This window comes from Convolutriloba macropyga, chromosome 1 (assembly GCF_964194025.1).
Source record: "Convolutriloba macropyga chromosome 1, txConMacr16.3, whole genome shotgun sequence".
In the NCBI taxonomy this organism is placed as follows: Eukaryota; Metazoa; Xenacoelomorpha; order Acoela; family Convolutidae; genus Convolutriloba; species Convolutriloba macropyga.
This window is the reverse complement of record NC_134468.1, coordinates 82,008,387-82,026,247: the sequence shown is the minus strand read 5'-3', so window position 1 is coordinate 82,026,247 and position 17,861 is coordinate 82,008,387. Positions and strand designations below refer to the sequence as shown.

Below are 17,861 nucleotides of genomic sequence, written 5' to 3'. Positions count from 1 at the left end.
GGCCAAAACAGAAAAGATCGACGGCTAGAGTACTAAGTACCACGTGAGATTGGTGCCGTGAAAATTTTATGCTCACAAAGTCGGGCTGCGGTGTGAAACAAAATGTTGAGACAAATGCTTCTATCGCCCAAGGGACTTAGGGCTATGACATCAGCACACTTGCGCCCGATTTCTGGGCACGAGGCACGAGTTGGACTAGGGTTTATATTTTGACGTTTTAGAGTATCCAAGGGTAAAAAATAGTCTTCTTTGGCAACGCTCTCAAAAAATATGACATTCAAGATATTCATATTGCGTACGTTTGCGCTCCTAAGACATAATTGCATACTAATTGACTAAGTTGAGCTGCCTTGTTGTTTTGTTGAGTGAATATTTTATACTTGATTCTCTAATTAATTGGTTAGCAGTGGCTAAAGACTAATAAAATCTGAATCATTGCCGATAATCCGCTTTGTTGTTTTGTCATTAGCCTACTATTTGAGATGCTTTTCTCCTGCAGCTGTTTCGATATGAAGTATCGAAAAAAGAGCTGTTAAAAAATTAGTCTAATTAAGCAATTGTAGTCATAGGAAGGTATTTAAGACGTTTCTACACGGTTGTTATAGCCCTATTGACGTTACACAACAACCTGTCTTTACCACAGAAACTGATGCAATTCCGATGGCAACAACAAACGTGTGTTTTTCTGTTAGGTAAAACGTGGTTACATGACAATATACCCAATGCCATTCTACCCAATGCCAAAATACCCAATGCCATTATACTCAATATGCCAATATACCCTATGCCAAAATACCCAATGCCAATATACCCAATCGTAATAATAACAATAATCACTTTGATGCTAACTTTGATAAAGAATGCTCATCTTAAGTTCAAAGGCGAATTGGTATGGCCTAATTGTGCTTTAAAGAAATGACGTCAACTTTTAGAACGCTTGCACAGAAGAACTTAAAAGAGAACAAACAATTTTGCAATTGAAATCCCGCTTTTAGGTCACGTCTTGTGAACGCGGAAAACAAAATCTAGGAAGTCTGGTTCACCTATTTTGAGCATCAACACCATGAAATTGCCTTGAAATGGAGAATATTTTCTTTACAACTATTTTACGGAGACGAGAACACAACTTCGATTTCTTACATTTTTGCTTATCATAAGATCTTATTGATAAGCTCAGGTAATTTTTATCAAAAAAATGAACTGATTCAATCAATCAATTGTCAATGGTTAGGGTCCGAATTTTATCTTCGCTTAATGAAAGAAAAAGAGCGTAAGCATTTGAGTGCTCCCACTTCCAACTGAATGTTGAAATATTTGACAAAATTATTTCTGGAACAAATAATTATCTCAGAATTGATCATATTCCACACCCAAAATTTAATCGTAAATTAATTGCAGTCCATTTAAAATCACTGCTTCATTTCAAAGAATTCAAATTCAAAATTTACATGGCTTTGTATCAGCTAAGTTTATATCTTAGGGCGACTATCATATATGCACTGAATGTCACAAACAAGCAACGTCCAGCAGTGCCTGTACTGTTGGTTTTCTACTAGCACTGTAAAATGCTGCACACCAGCGATTTATAAGCGAAAGGCGAATAATGCGCAACAGCAAGACAATGAATTTGAACATTTGAAAAAAAAATTGTGTTCAAGTTATTTTCAATTTTTGATTTTTTTTAATTTTGCCCAATCCCTTCCTTAGGTAATCATGCAATCAATCGTCATAAAATCTGGAGATCAAGCGGGTACAACTGTGTCAATCAAAAACGACAAGCTGGAAATCAACAAATTTTCCAGCAAAACGACCGTAGAACGTTAATATTTCTGAAAAACAACGGTTAAATTTACTTTCAACCCCACACCAAAAAAGAACAATTAACCTCGCTACAAGTTAACGAGTAGTGTAAAATACAAAATTTTTACCATAGCTGAAAATTAAAATTTGACTGCCTGAAACAATTATTTTTCATTCAATCTCTATTATCAATAGCTTCAGAGTATGATTGTTGAAAAAGAGTCAAAAGTAGCAAACTATGCGTCATCCTGCGTCAAAAAAAAGATTAAATAAATTTATGCTCAGCAAATCACGGTGGGCAAAATCGATCATTGACAATCCCTTAAAAATTACGTTTGAAGCTTATATTTACATTTTCTGATTCTCCACCGAGGACACACACCAGAAAATTCAAAATGGACAAATACTTTTTTAAAAGAAAAAAAATTTGCAAACGCATCCAAATTTCATCACGTAAATTATTTTGCAATAGTCACTGTTAAAATCATTACATTGAACAGTCTTTCTGACTGAACTTTACTCCAAATTCATTTGAACAATTAAACATACCCCACTAGCTCCGGAACAATTGCTCTCGAACTAGTGGGAACTGGAATCTATTGCAGCCTGGTTCAGTCGGGGGTGTAACTACGGTCTTGCGTTCACTAAAGAGGTCTCATATGACGTCATTAGAGGTTATTATATTTCACTATAATCACTAATTAATATTTAGTGAAAAAAGTTATACGAATTTTGGCGCACTTTTCATTTGACTTTTACTACTGAACAGCCACAATTTGAGTTCAGCTTCTGACACTTGTGAATAAATTTAGCTCACGCAAAACGAAAAACTCACCGCATAAAAGTCACCAGAGAAGTCAAAACGGTCGAGCAAATATTTTGCATAAAAAAGACCAACACGTTTACAATAATTTCTTCCAATTTCGTTCGACAGCAATTAAAAATGCATATCTCAAAACTGTTTTATGTTTTCGTGCCATCTATTAAAATTTTGTCAGAGTATATTGAAATCATGAGCTCCCATTTGATCATGTTCTTTTTCAATGGTCAAATACGAAAGACGAAATTTCTCCAACACTTTTTTTCACGTTTGCTATGGCAAAACACGTTTTAGAATTCATCAATTTTTCGAATTGAAATTCTATTTTTTAAAAACCTTTGCCATATTATACACTAATATGCACTGAAAACTCTTCTAATATGCACTGAAAACTCTTCCAGAAAGAATTAATTTGTATATATTGAATGTTAAACGACAGTAAAAGCGACAACATATATAACATAACATCAGTGATATAACATAACATCCGGATAAGTATTTGAAGAAATAACGAACAGAAACTTCATCACCTTCGTGCTTTTATCAAACTGCACGTCTGTTTCAGAATTGATCTTGTAGGATGAAACTGCTGAACACGAACATATTTGGAGATGCAATTTAAATGATGTATCTCAATCAAAAATGAGATAACTTTATATTTATTGGCATCAAATTTAAGTTCCAAATCAGAGCACAGATAATTTTCTTCTTGAATACGACACAAAAACTGTAATTTCAATAAAAATTTTCAACAAAAAATAGCAGTTTATGAAAACAGATAATTCCCTCGAAAATTGCTGATTCAAATAATGTTGCTTTCCGTTGCTGCCTTTCTGTTTCGGCTTTTGCAACACGCAACATTAAAATTAAGCCACATCCTCAATCCCCAACCCCCCCCCCCCCCCCCACCACCACCACCACCACCAGCCCTCTGGGTAATGATAACTGACCTCAGGGACTTGGCCTGCATGTTTTTTGCAGGTTCCCTGGGTCTTGTGTTCACTCAACTCTGGTTATAGGGTTCCGGCGTAGCTTTGCCGCTTGAATGGTTTCCTTTCAGGGCTGGCAAATGTGACTTCGCCTACAAAGCGCAACCAGCAAGGGAGTAAACATCAAACTGGAAAAAAAAGAAAACTGCATCAAGTCAAGCAAAACCACTGATTACTCAAAATTTAAATCAAGAACAAGAGATCAGAAAACTCTGTTTATAAACTAATTACTCAAGCCTACTCAGGCTGAGGGGCGTGACCCAGAACAGCTCTAATCAGACCATGATGAATTTATTACAGATCCTCATCTTTCAAAGGATCATTCAATTTATCTAAACATTTGCTTTTAATATTTCAAATGCGCTCAGAAAGGACGCCATTAACGCCATGAATTGTTTTCAGCTATATATGCGGTGACATTCTTGCGTTGAGCACTGCTTCTTCGTTTAATTTCAAATAGAGGCCACATCACGTCTTCCAATTAGCAAAGTTTAAATAACAAGTAGCATGAATACTGTAATTCTAGCGAATGAAAAGCCAAACTTTGTTAACACTTTTACAATAAATGAAACCTTCACGAAAAAAAACGTTTACCAAATTTTCTAAAAAACTTAATTTGGTTGCAGCATTAAAGATATAACTGATACAGTTCAACGAGTGATGAGAATATAAATAAATAATGTTAAAAGTTGTTTCTTAAAAATCACATGTACATTGTTTCTGATTATCTTCACGTAATAGGGCTCAATCACTGCGCCAGTTCGATTCACGTAATAGGGCTCAATCACTGCGCCAGTTCGATTTTCATGCCGTGCCAACAATGTTATGGAAAAAATTTTGACTAAAAGATATAAAACCAGCTTTGGTTTTCCAGTAGCTTACCTATCAACTTTTTTAGGGATTTCACTCTAGGGACAAAAAATTTTACGATGCGGTGCTGCTTTGGAGATGAAAATTTCATAGAAAGTGTTACAAATGAATTTAGTTAGTGTTGGACAAACAATGCAGAATTCTATCAACTACTCCTGCTACATTTATCATTGTGACTTATGGTTTTTGACAAGGAAAAATTTCCAAGCACAAGATTGCTAAGAAAAATACCCGCGAAGAACCTTATGATGTAACACTAAAACGCTTCATTTTGCTTAAAAGATTCAAAACAGTGTTGTCCTCAAAATCATACTTTCTAATATTTGCAAAACAAAAATAAAGATTTTCGCTGTTGTTCAAACCTATGGAGAGGAACAATTTCATTTCACTCTAAATGAGATGAGTCAAGAATTGATAAAAAAACTTAACAAGAAGGCAGAAATCTTTGCAACATAGCCGGCAGATTGCCGTAAAATAGCCTCGATAGACACTTGTGGCCTTCCATGGAATTGAAACAACTAAAGAAATAAGATAGACAGATTGCCCACCGATCCTTTAATAGACCACTAGACCTTTTGGGTTAGATTCGTACAGTCATTTTTATGATACACGTACGCTCTATAAGGAAAAAGCCCTAAAAGAGCTTTTTCAAAACTAATATTCGAAATTAAAAACTCAAGACTCTAATGCTTTGGCACTACTTAGATGCACACTTTTGATCTTTAACTAGTAACTGTTCAAAAATTTAAAGTTCATTAAAAGTTCAGAAGTCACTTTTTGTGTGAGGTAAGTCACGCTATTGACGTAAAAGCAGACGTAAAAGCAGCACAAAAACTTTAACTGCAAAGCAGTAGAAGTCACTGAAATTGAAAAAGCCAATGGTCACAAGAATCATCGATGGAGACGACGAATTAAAAAACCACGATGTCCCCAATAACAGCAGCAATCGCTCCGCGGCTATTAAACATTTTAGAGTCAAATGCAATGACCTGTATTCGCCATCATCAAAAAATTCCTACAAGAAGGTCTATATTTAACTGTCGAAAACTTCACTCTGCTTGAAAACTCGATGGAAACTACAAATAGTGGAGTTTTAGCAAAGCCACTTATTGTCTGAAATGCTTATTAAATTGAGCCCAAAAATGTCAAACTCTTCCATTCTAATTTGAGATTGACTTCAATAAGCAGCAGACAACCAAAACAAAAAAAACGTTATTCGAGGCTATAGCTTCATACGCTTATGGCAGTCTAGTTTGCTTCCAACTGAAAGCTGAAATTTGACACTATATTGCCTGAGCATTTTGTAACTGTATAGTAAAAGAAATTTGCAAATAGTAAGATTGTTCAGCAAAAATAACGTTCTGGTTCAAAAAGCATTGTTTTAATTCAGTTAACATCACGTATACACTTTTGATCTATTGTTTTAGGTGGCAACATTTCTGTTTTTGAGTTAATGTTTTAAATGAAAAGTTTTGTTTTTAAACGAAATAGAAATGATATCTTTATAACACAACAAATGTCACACAACTATATCGCCAAATCTAACGCACATCTTAGCAAATATCAAGATGGCAGGTAACCTATTTTCATAAATTGACTAAGACGTAAAAGATAGACATTCAGCACTGAAAAAGTTTAAATATCTGAGCTTAACTTTCCATTGCTTCTGAAAACTGCCGTAAAAAACGTTACTTTGCCTGAAAAAATTAAATGTCTTTCCGATTCGAAACCTCTTGCTTTTACATGTCACCCAACGTCATTTTCAAGACTCTTCTTTTCTGTGACCAAAACAGCAATAATCAGCTATTTTTCTGAGACAAACTTAAAATTTTAAATTTAAAACAGCATAACCAATTTAAAATATTGATCGATAAAACCAAGTTCTAATTCAATACGAGTTTTTACATAAAAGACAACGTTTTGATTTCCATTATATTTTGGCGCCTTTCAGATTAAGTTTTGATTGCCAAAAGTTCAGCAGCTAAGAACAACGACATACATCCAATATGTTTCCTTGCAGTCTGTATAATAGAAATATCTTTAATTAATCTTTCGCTCAAATCGGAAAAAACCCTATCTTGTCTGGTGAATTCTCAAAAGGAAAACTATTTTTTTGTTTTATTTCTTGTAAACATTTGGTTCGAAAGCCGACCATTAAAAAATCTTACTACAATCCGAATAATAGCTCCAAAACAAGTTCAGCCTCCAACTCAATACCGTGCAATCGATTAAACCACCCGAACACTTAAAACAAATTTTATCAAATCTACTAAATCAGAAACCTAATCATAAAATGTGCACAAACTCAACTACGACAGTTGCTGAAAACCCGGGGACCTATTTTTGCCCCCAGTGCACGTGCTACTTTCTTCATTGTTAAGTGCTAAAAACTACAGATAATTTGCATATGGCGGCCATTAACGGATTCAAACTTTGTTTTGGAGCAACTAGTAAGAATTCTGTAGAGCGGATGGTCTCTGCTGGCGAAAAAACTTACTTCTATTAACTCTAGTTTAATTAAAAAAAAACTTAATAAAAAGCTTTTGAAATAAGAATTCTTTATTACAAATATGCATATTAATTTTCCTCAAGCGCGCGTCCAATAAATCTTTGATATTTACATTTTTGTACGTAATACTTCAAGAACTCATATTCTAGGCAAATTGACTCCATGCCGACACTTCAAATTTTAACTGAAGTGATCATTCACATTTTTCACATAGAAAACACTTTTGTTCCATTCCAACATTTGTTGAAAAATCGTTTTCTCAAAAACAATTCTGATAAGATTTTTTCTGAAATATTTCAGCAAAACGTGTCCATTTTTTAATCTACCTCAGACCCAGTTAGAGCTGAGATGCCGCTAAGAACATTCCAATATCATATTGAAAAATTGTACTCCCGTTGTAATAAGCGTGGACATTCAATAATTGAAGAATCTAGTTGAAGACCGCTAAAGTTTGGCTTTTTGAAATGCTAAATTTTCAATTGTTCAACGAAAAATTGCAGGTTTGCAAGCCTAACCAAAAGTACATCTAAAATTACAGAGTTTTCTTTTCTAATTCTAATTTCAAAAAATAGTACAAAAAAAACTAGACGACCAATTGAATAAAGCATCATCCAAAGAATATATGTAATTCGATTTTCATCTTAATCTAAATTAATTAGTACAGCAAAATAGCATAATATAACGGTAGTGACTAAAACATAAACAATAAATAGTAGTGAAATATTAAAACTAACAAATTAGCGGGGTTTATCATCTATTCAGATTATCTAAGTCTGATTAGTTCGAATATTTAAAAGAAAACATTTATGGCCTTTCAAAGAAATGCGGGGGCGGGAAAGGTAAATTGGGTTCCGGAGAACTCGACCCTCCCGCGGGCATTCGAGGACCTTCAAGTGCATCAAATTCGTCCAAAACGACAGACGATCTATGATTACCATTAGCACTGTTAGGATACTTCAGTTTCTTGTTAGCGGAAGAGTTGTTTCTATTTAAGGGTGACATATGTCTGGGTGCATTTGGGTTCTTCTTGCTTGATATTTCCTGTTGTAACTTTCTAGTTGGGGTGAAGGGCGGTGGACTTGCAACTGGAAGGGACAAAGTTGTTTCAGCTTCCACGCGCTCCAAATCAAAGCGTCTCTTCAGAGTCTGAAATTTTTGGTTTATAGAAACCTAAACCTAAGATTTCCGATAAAAAAACAGCCCCCAGCCCCCCTTCCCCTCACTCATTCGTCATAGCGTTATACTCCACCTTACAAAATAGGCATCCATACAACATATTACTATGAGTTAAGGATTGTTATGCTTTTTTGGGGGGGGGGGGGGGTGGTAAGAAAATAAAATGCGCAAAAACGGATGATAGCTAGAGAACGGTATAAAGGCCTCTTCAATTGAACACACTTTGAATTCAACTAGCCAAGCTGCAGGAGCAGGTTTCGCATGTGAATGACTTCAAGTTTCTTGTCAGTTTTGGTGCGACTTCGTTACATGATTTACAAAAGCTAGCATTGAACAATTCATTTACTATTTGATAAACCAACTTGAACTTTTCTTCTGTTATATGACGTATAAAAGTATGCGTTTTCATTGCTTAACATCGTGCAAGACTTGAGTGATATAAATAACATCTGACCAAAATTAGAGCAAATTTAGTTCTCTGGTTAATCAGGCACTTTTAAGCGAACGACACCCGCACGGGAACTGAAATTAGCATTTGTCAAAATTTCGAAATATCTGAGCTATAATTTGCAAGAAAAGCAGAAATATTAGCATAAAAGTATCATGTTTGGTTCCAACTTCATACTAATCTGGGCAAATTAACAGCTATAACAGGTTTCCGTACAAACCTGTGCTAAAACCATCATATATTGTAAATAAATATATAGATTTCTGAAATGCAGCTCTTTCATTTCAACTTTAGTTTTGCTGTCATAAATTTTCAAAGTCATAAAGTTTTTACTTGAATATATCAGAACCCTCCGTCAGCTTTTCTGTTTTCGATCTATAGGCCTCTCATTTCGATCAAAAACTGCCCGACTACATCTAAAGTGTCACTTCTAAAAAATTGCTGTTTAAAATAGAGGAGGCATTTTGAGACCTTCACTACAACTTGATTATTGAAAATACTTACCGGAGTGCTGTTTGTGGGCGAGATTTCACTTCCATAGTTGGCCAGTAAAGCACTGAACTGTTGTGTGAAAGAGATCTGCTGGTTGTCTCCGTTTGAAAAGCTCATCGAGTTTCTCCTCGTAAAACCTGTTAATTATTTCCTCACATTTGAAAATCAACTGGAGCTCACAATTAAGAAAAAAACTTATTTTAAAACCCAGAATGTTAAAGATCTGTGCAGTCTTCAAAACTATGCATACGTCAGGTAAAAATTCTCCGCAGAGTTTCATGAACATCTAGCTAACGCCAGACAATAGTTTAAAAGTTAACGTCACATAAATTTGGGCGAAAATACTGCAAACGAAAACAGATGTCGCAGGAAAAAACTAATTAAAATTAGACCCCGCGTGGAGAGCTTTAGTTCGCAGCTTCAAATATTGTCATTTAAGATGTACCACCAAAACTCGAGTCGTGTAACGTCATTCGGCGCAATTTATATTTGCTTTTCTTTTTTCGTTCATTTTAAGAAACCTGAATTAGAACGACCAAAATCAAGTCCAAAACAAGACAAGCCTAAAAAGTCACTCAAATTTCAAATCTTTCAGAACAACGGTCAAAAATTGACTAAAATTAAAACAGTATTATGAACTAATTGCTGATAACTGTTCATTACGTTTTTTGAACTTCTGAATTTTTCTTTCGCTCTTCCTAAACATTTTGTGGCCACAATTACAGTTTTTAAACCTTTAAATTCCGTTCTTTAATTATGTCATTGCTTAAGAAAATATGCCTATTTTTTTAGTATTGATACACAAAGAATAAAGTTGCGATTGAGAGTAAACTATTTGCGCCAAAACTGTTTGATCGTTACTGTGTCCGTTAAATGGAAGCAAACAGAACATGAAAGTAAAGGAACATCCTAGAAAAATTTTAACAGCGATCTATGTCAACAAGTTTTCAAAATTGGCATTAAGTTCTTATATAATGCATTAGGTTACTCATTTTTTTACTTCAAGAGATGGCACACATCTTTCAAAAAAACTATGCTTTCGTAAACTCCGACAAGAACAAAGACTTTAAACATTTTCGTCTTTTTATACCAATGTTCCCTTAGCAAAAACCCATCTGAATCCTTATTCTTATTTTAAAACTTCAATTCTGATCTTGAAATCTTTACAAGCAACTTCAATTTCTGGAAACGAAATGCTGTAGCAACTAGGGATCCAAAGATTTGAACGAAGTAGCAAACTTTTCTCAAAGCAGCAACTGAAATTGAAAAAGCAAATTTTTATATGCAAAGTATACACAATACTTTTCACACGCATGTACTTAGCCACTAAGCCATCGGGGTTCTGATACTTCATCGCTTAAAATCGGGTTTATGTTGGCAATAGACTTTATTTCGCCATGAGAGAAATATAGATCACGCAAAAATTAAAAAGTCAAGCGTGAAAAAGTAACTTGAGAGCGAACAACCAAGCGCAAAAACCAAGCAAAAATTTTCTATTAAAAAGGACACTCACGTTTACAATAAATGCTTCAAACTTCGTTCGACAGCAATTAATAGTCAGTCAAAGAAGGTGTTAACTAGGTTACTGCAATCCATACTGTACAAATACCAACTTAAGAGCATTGAAATGGGGAAAAGATTTGTGAAAAAACTCATCAGTGTAAAAGCTACAGACCAGAGCAATCTAAAGATATAGATAATTGCTTTGAATTTAATGACTCTAGAAAATCAGAACTAAAGAGAAAGATTTCAGGTTTAAAAATAAGAACTGCGAACAGGTTGCGTAGTGCAACACAATCATTGCGTTAATTATTATTTTTTCAAGCGATGGGGGATTGAGGGGTCAAACTTTTAAGATTGAGGACCACCCTTCACTCACTGAAATTGTCTCCAAACAGTTTTGGTGAATCGAATTCTCAGAGACTAGTAAGGCGTAAGGCTCTAAGAAAGCTGCTGAGCCACTTAATACCCTTCGGGCGCTACCTGTTTATCCTGTTTACAAGGACGAAAAGTCAAAAAGGTCAGACGAAAAATCGGTCAGGCGAAAAATTGCATAAAAGACCACAGGACTAATATAATTGCTAAAAACTTCGCAGCAATTAATCAGGTTGACATTTGACGTACAATTATCTTTTCTTTGCTGTCAAAACCATTTAACAATAAATTGAAAGCGATTGAGAATTCGTTTGCCTGAAACCAATTGCAGGACAAAAGACAGAAACATAACCGACTAAACGTCGGAAGAATTGCTCTCGAACGACTAGTGGGAGCTCTAATCAATTGCAGCCTGTTTCAGTCGGGGGGGGGGGGAGGGATGGGACTAAGAAGTTCAATAGTGGGCTTCAAATAACCACATCAGAGGTTAATATATATACCACTATTAAGATTTTAAGTGAAAACTGGCACCAGTTTCGGCGCACTTTTCATTTGACTTTGAGAATTAAATTGCCGCCAATTGAGTTCAGCTACTTGAAATTGTGATTGAGAGGGAATTTTAGATCACGCAAAACGCAAAATGTCAAGGGCGTAAAAGTCACTCGAGAAGTCAAAACGGTCAAGCAAAAAATTTTGCATAAAAAAAGACACACACGTTTGCAATAATTGCTTCTCCACGAGAGCAAATAAGAATACTTACTAAGAAAAGTAGGTAGTGACTCTAACAACTTTGTCAATGTGGGGAACCCATATTGATAGCACACAAGTGACTTCTGATTGGCCCAGTTGTAATTCTGGCTCAATTCACTCAGTGAAACATTTGACTTCATTTTGCGCATTATTTGTACCAACTCATGCAGCAATTTTATTAAAGGTCTAAACATGATGGTCTGTGTTGACCCGTCAACCGAGTCTGTGATCCATACAAGCTCAGTAGCTAAAAGCAACTCTTTCAGATCCACGAATCCAAAATCACTTGGTTTCACAGACCGCCCGAACTGCTCTTGAAACCTGGTCAAAAATTCACGATATGATAAAGTTTGATTATGCGAATTTGAAACAATGATGAAAGTTTTCAAGGAAAAATTAGTAATATCTTTGACCGTTGTGGTGACAGAGTCAAAGTTGGCCGATGTCGAGTTATTTTGTTGCTGGGTAGATATTGCTAGTTGAAGCCAGCTAGACTGGCAAATATCGTCATTACTGTAAAACCCAAAATGGACGGAATTGAACTTCAATTTCCGAACAGCCCCAACTAAGTCTTTATCAGTTGATCTTAGGCGACTTCGAAGAAAACTTCCAAATCTTTTTGTGTTCATACGTCGAGAATATGTAATTTGTTGGTTAGTACCAACGCCAAGCACTGTGAAATAACCACGACAAGCGCTAAAAAGTTCACGCGGGTCTTGGTAGCCATAACGAGAGGAATCAAAATGTCTTCCTTTTGACTCATAGTAATTTTGAAGAAAATCGGAAATTTTTACTTTGTAATTATTAGACTCCGCCATTTCTAGCTGGCGGAAAACTTCGGTAATAAATTCGTTCATTTTACTATGAGGAACAGGAAAAGGGGCTCGTACGTCCGAAAAATACTCTTTATAGTGGATGTCGAGCGACGAAAAACAAACGCATTTAGAATTTTCCATGAAAGTAGAAATTCCATCAACCAAAAGCAACAACTGCTCGAAAGAAATGACATTTTCAGATAACAATTTTCCGAATTTTGTTTGATAACAGTTCAAAAACTGAGACATAGGAATAAAACCTCCGTGCTCAGACACTAATTCATAAACCTGTTCAGAAAATTTTTTGAAGTAAAACTTCTCTGCAGTAAAATTCTTTGCTGAGTTTGTACACCTGTGAAACGGCATAGGATCGTAGTTAAGGTAAAGAATGTAATTTGAATATTCATCATCCATGTTATTTGCAATAAACTTCAGGGGTGCTGCGTCCATTTTAAAAGGACTATCCGATATTTGAAGCATTTGAAACGACATGGGGTCATAAGGGTTAAAATCCTTCGCATCGTTTTCAAGTTTTTCCGGACTTTTGGACGATGCAGCCTTCAGATATTCGAAAGTCATTACTTTATTTCCAAGTTCTGGATCTTCGCTTTTGAGCGAAATTACTTTTGGTGAATTTTTGGGTTCATCAACCACAATTAATTCATCAATAAGGTAATTTAATAAACTAGGTTTTATAAATTTGTCAAATTTTTGCCAATAATTCATAATAAATGTATGCAATTGTGTTTTTGTGGTATCAAGTAAAGCTAAAACATTTATTTTTAAATCTTCTAACTCATCGTCTTGCAAAATGGCCTTGGACGCCGAGAAAGAAAAATCTTTGCCGGAGAAGCCTGAAATAACTCTTATAGCTTCATCGCGCTCGACCTCAGAACTGAAACACATAGCAAACAACGAAGACGAATCAGGATTTGTTGAAAAAGCTGTTTTATAAGCAATAGGCTGCGGTTGATTTGATTTTAACTGGCGCTTCAAAATTTGTCTAACTTTCGTCTCATTCCGAGTACAGTCGAAATCATTCGAAGCTTTAACAAGAATCGCATTAACATCTGAGTCTTTTATAATATTTTTAGTAGGAGGCGGCAGTTTTGGTTTAGCTGGAACAGTTATCCGCTTGATACCAACAGCGGGAGGAATGCTGTTCGAGTTCACGTCTCGTTTAAACCCGGACACGGCGTTACCTTTAGATGGGTATACAGGGCTTGCATAAGACATCCTGGGAGCAGACCCACTAAAGCTCCTGGGTTTGTTGTTAAACAAATGCAAATTGGACATGGGAACCTGATGGCTCATTTGGTTGTTACCAGCAACGTGAATAGGTTGCAACGCTGGAGGTTGCATGGCTGCAAAGTTCTGATAATGATTGCCTTGATAACTGCGCATACCATCACTGTAACCTCCCATCGGAGGCGCTGCGCCAAGCACAGGTCCATTAACATAGTTTGATTGCCTTAAGGCAACGTCGACCTGGATTTTGTTTCCAAGCACGTCTTTGTTTTGCAAACGAATATGAGCCCGCTCACACGTTTCGGGACTTGAGAACGCGAGAAATGCGAAGCCCGTCTTCATATTGACTTGTAAAATTTTACCACCACAGTTATCGCAGAGTTTATTTAGCCTGGCTCTTATGGCCATTTCTGGTTGATGAATGGGTAGATTTTTGACAACTAACTCATGTTTCACATAGAGCATTCCGGGTTTGGCAGTTCTGTCAGGAATGCTGCTTAAGATATCTTCGTGCAAAAAAGTCTCGCTTGCGATTGATTTTAATTGATCGTTTGTATGGTTGTTATGAATTAGAATAACTTTCACACCACATCGGTGGACTAAATCTGTCACATCCGATATGAAGTTAATGTCACCTGTAATTAGAATTGCAGCAGCATTCTTGTGCGAAAAGAGTTCTCCGAAGCGTCTTATTTTCTGTCGTAGCTTTTCGTCGGCTGCGTTTTTAGCACCAGATGGAACGTGAGCAAGCGTTACCTGTGCATTGTTCAGTTCCTCGCAAGTTCTATCAGACAATGAATCTACAGCGCATACGCAAATAAACTCATCGCATATGTAATCCTTGCAGAATCGGTCTCTTATGGCGTTGATATAATTCATTTCACTCTTTAGAGCAGGAACTCTACAGTTTTCAATGTCCCAAAACAGGCCGATCGAAGGTTTCGGTCCCTTTTGCCTAGTACCACTTGGTGCTGACTTTTGATTTGACTTAGCTGTAGATTTCTTATTAGTCGCAACAGGTGTCATAAGCTCAGCTTCTGCTTTCGTAAAACTCATTGACAAAGAGGAATTCATTGATTCCGGGCTCTTAATGTCACTCACAGATGAAAAAGAAACATTAGAGCAATTCTCGGGAATAGATACGTTTGTTGGTGCAGCCTCGACGCTCACAGCTGAAGACTTAGCGGAACCCGAAGATCGCTTTTTAACGTCAGACATTCGCTGTTTGAAGTTGGCTGCTCTTGATGTTTTAGGCTGCGTCGGTGTCACATTTGAAAGATTAGAAACTGCAGATTGTGGTGAAATTTTGGAGTTCTCCGATTCGTCCCAATTGTCAGTGAGATTGATTGGGGCAATATTTATCTCTCCTGCATCATGGCTTGCGGTATAACTTTTGTTGTTTCTGTTTGATGTTTTCAAAGCAGAAGATTCAACCGGTGCAGCCTTGGGTTTGACAACCGGAACAGAATTCGCGCTCACGGCTAAATCTTGTCGAAAATCGCTTGGTTTGAATAAAAACGGCGATGACATTTTGATGGGTACAAAAAAACTTTCTGAAAAAAGTAAAAACATCTCATCATACAACAAACACGCTTGATATCAAAACTGACAAGACAGGTGAGCACACTTTGTGTCAACATATAATCAAATTTAACCACCTGAAAAACGTAAACTAAGCAGCCAGTAGGAACCGCGAGAGCAATGTGATTTTGTTGTTGTTGTTTCGCAGCACACAGCTGCAGCGCGCATTCGGTCCCCTTCATTCGATCAAAAATAGTGTCCATTTGTTTCCGCACAGGCTGCAGTTACAATAACAAGTTGAGCAGCCCACTCTTTAATCAAACCAAACTTGTAATGTCAACATACTTATCAACTCGATTTGCTAATTCACACGTTCTGTAATAGAATCGGCTCTAGCTTTCTCAATTCGAGTGTCTGAAAATTTCACTACACCTTCAACTGTTTATTTCGGCATGCAAAAGGCCAGGTTCCACTTGCCACGCACAAGAGTGCAAAGAAGAAGCACGCCACTCATTTGTATGAAAATCGGCAAAATATTCAGTTGTTAAACGACGTAAGTCAATTATAAAACTATATCTCCTAGCCGCAACGAATGTTCATTTTAAGTATTATAAAATGTGGTACAATCAATCGGACGGATTAGCAATGGATGCTTCACTGGCGGCAATTTTGGCAGATTTGGGGATAAAATCATTTGAGAATCCTCGCAGAAACCAAATGAGGCACGCGAGAACAAAACTCCTGACATGAAGTGAATGTGCATTGATTGTAACCGAGGGGAGTCGAATGCGAATACTATTTCATGCAAAGTGCCAAGTATTACTGACATAGAGTATAAAAACTTGCAGGAAACTGTATGGATCAGTTCCAATTGTGCAGAAAAAGTTACAACCGAGGACACACAAGAATTAAAAGTTTGCTGGAGGTATGTGGATGACATAGTGTTAACTGTTAAGGGGAACACTCTAGAGTACCTTGAGTATGCGACTTCTCTTTGTGAGTGTCACACGTATATAAAAAAAGATGTACAAAAAACCTTGCGTTTCAAGGTTAAAGATTTAATTTGAAACTAGATTTATTACCTGATTTATGGCTGACACAAGGTTCATACGTGTCAAAAAAGTAAAATAGATCTGTGATTAGACAAAGCTCGGGCTTTGATTGAAATCAACTAAACTGATATATCTTTGTTGACTTGTTTAATTTACCGACGATAGAACCGATATTGGGTACCGACCAAAGCGAGGACTAAATTCATTCATTGTACACCAAACTTACGATCAGAGCTACCCATTCTATTAAATCTTAATCTCTTTAAAACCAACTTTTCTTCATCTTAATATACTTAACAAGTTAAAATCCAACTTTGCATTTTGACCTAGTACCACGCTCAATTAGCCAAAGACAAAGAGAATTGCGCGCGGGCGGTTACTATAGCAGTCAAAATAAAACTTAATTGCTTTCCACAAAACTTGACTTAAAAAAACACCATAGAACCTAAAGATTTTTGAATTTTTTTCAAGAAAAAAAATTCAGTGTCAATAAGATTCAAAAAGTGCTGAGTTAGAGTATCGAAAAATATTTCGGGTTTTAAACATGATTATTGAAACAATTTGAGAATTAGCAGTTTTTAAATAAAACACTGATGGCTCGGCACTCCTCAAAAACGCTGTTGCCGGAGATTTTTACTGGTTCCAACTATATTGAAAGTTTTGTTACACACTTTGAGCGCTTGTCACAACTTCAGAACTGGCAAAGAAAAGAAACAGTAAATGACGCCGACACCAAAATTGATGAATGGCCGCAATATTTTGCAATAAGGCTAAAAAAGTTGGCTGTTGATTTCCATCGTACACTTTGGAAGGACACTAGGAAGAACTATGATGAGACCGTAAAGGCTTTCAGACAATTTTATAATGAGAAACCTGTAGTATTCCAAGGCAGGCTAGCTAGGAGAGTCCAGAAGCCCGATGAAAACTATTAGATGGTCTCGGTGATTTGCAAACTTCAGCCTGAAACTCGTACGCAGGAGTCTAGTGAGATAAGAGAACATCTCATTTTGAGGGGATTCATCGAAGGCATAGAAAAAAGTCAAGTGAAAATCGACTTGAGAATGAACTTGGGTGACGCTGATAGGAGTTTAGACGAAGCTTTAGAAAGAATACTACATATTGAAGCAGTCACAAGTATTGAGGAGGAGGATAATGAGCCGCGGGTTTCTGCTATCCAGTCGAATTAAAACACTCAACTGGTAAATTCAATTAACGATTTAGTGCTAACACTGCAGACTAATCAATCTATCAGACAAGATAATCAAAAGTTTAAATCGCAAGGAACGATGCCAAAAGAGATTGTGCGCGGAAGTGAGCGTAGTTCAAAAGAAACCGGAGTTGGAAATAGAAACACTAATAGCTATAACAGAAGCAGCGCTGATAATAGGCGACCCAATTACGACAGTAGAGCGCAATCGACAACTCCGAGAGGTGCGAACAGAGGCCAAGATTGGTCGCATGAGAGCTGTGCCAAGCCGTCAAAGAGGCGGTGTGTT

The 17,861-nt window shown here is 36.4% G+C and overlaps 1 protein-coding gene across 1 annotated transcript; it reads right to left on the bottom strand.

The window, feature by feature from the left end:
• Positions 1–7,547: 7,547 nt before the first annotated feature.
• On the bottom strand, positions 7,548–15,351 carry LOC142343242 (meiosis regulator and mRNA stability factor 1-like). Its single transcript, XM_075395022.1, has 3 exons — positions 11,740–15,351; positions 9,117–9,241; positions 7,548–8,134 (listed from the first exon to the last, which is right to left on the bottom strand). The coding sequence occupies exons 1-3, from the start codon at positions 15,320–15,322 to the stop codon at positions 7,793–7,795; spliced, it is 4,050 nt and encodes a 1,349-aa protein (XP_075251137.1). The 5' UTR covers positions 15,323–15,351; the 3' UTR covers positions 7,548–7,792.
• Positions 15,352–17,861: the final 2,510 nt, after the last annotated feature.

What these genes read in the sequence shown, in the direction of transcription:
- LOC142343242 (XM_075395022.1), bottom strand. Translation starts at nt 15,322, where the DNA reads ATGTCATCGCCGTTTTTATTCAAACCAAGCGATTTTCGACAAGATTTA. An exon ending in GTCACTACCTACTTTTCTTA is followed by an intron (nt 9,242 to 11,739) that starts GTAAGTATTCTT and finishes AATAATTAACAG; the next exon opens with GTTTTACGAGGAGAAACTCG. An exon ending in CGCCCACAAACAGCACTCCG is followed by an intron (nt 8,135 to 9,116) that starts GTAAGTATTTTC and finishes CAAAAATTTCAG; the next exon opens with ACTCTGAAGAGACGCTTTGA.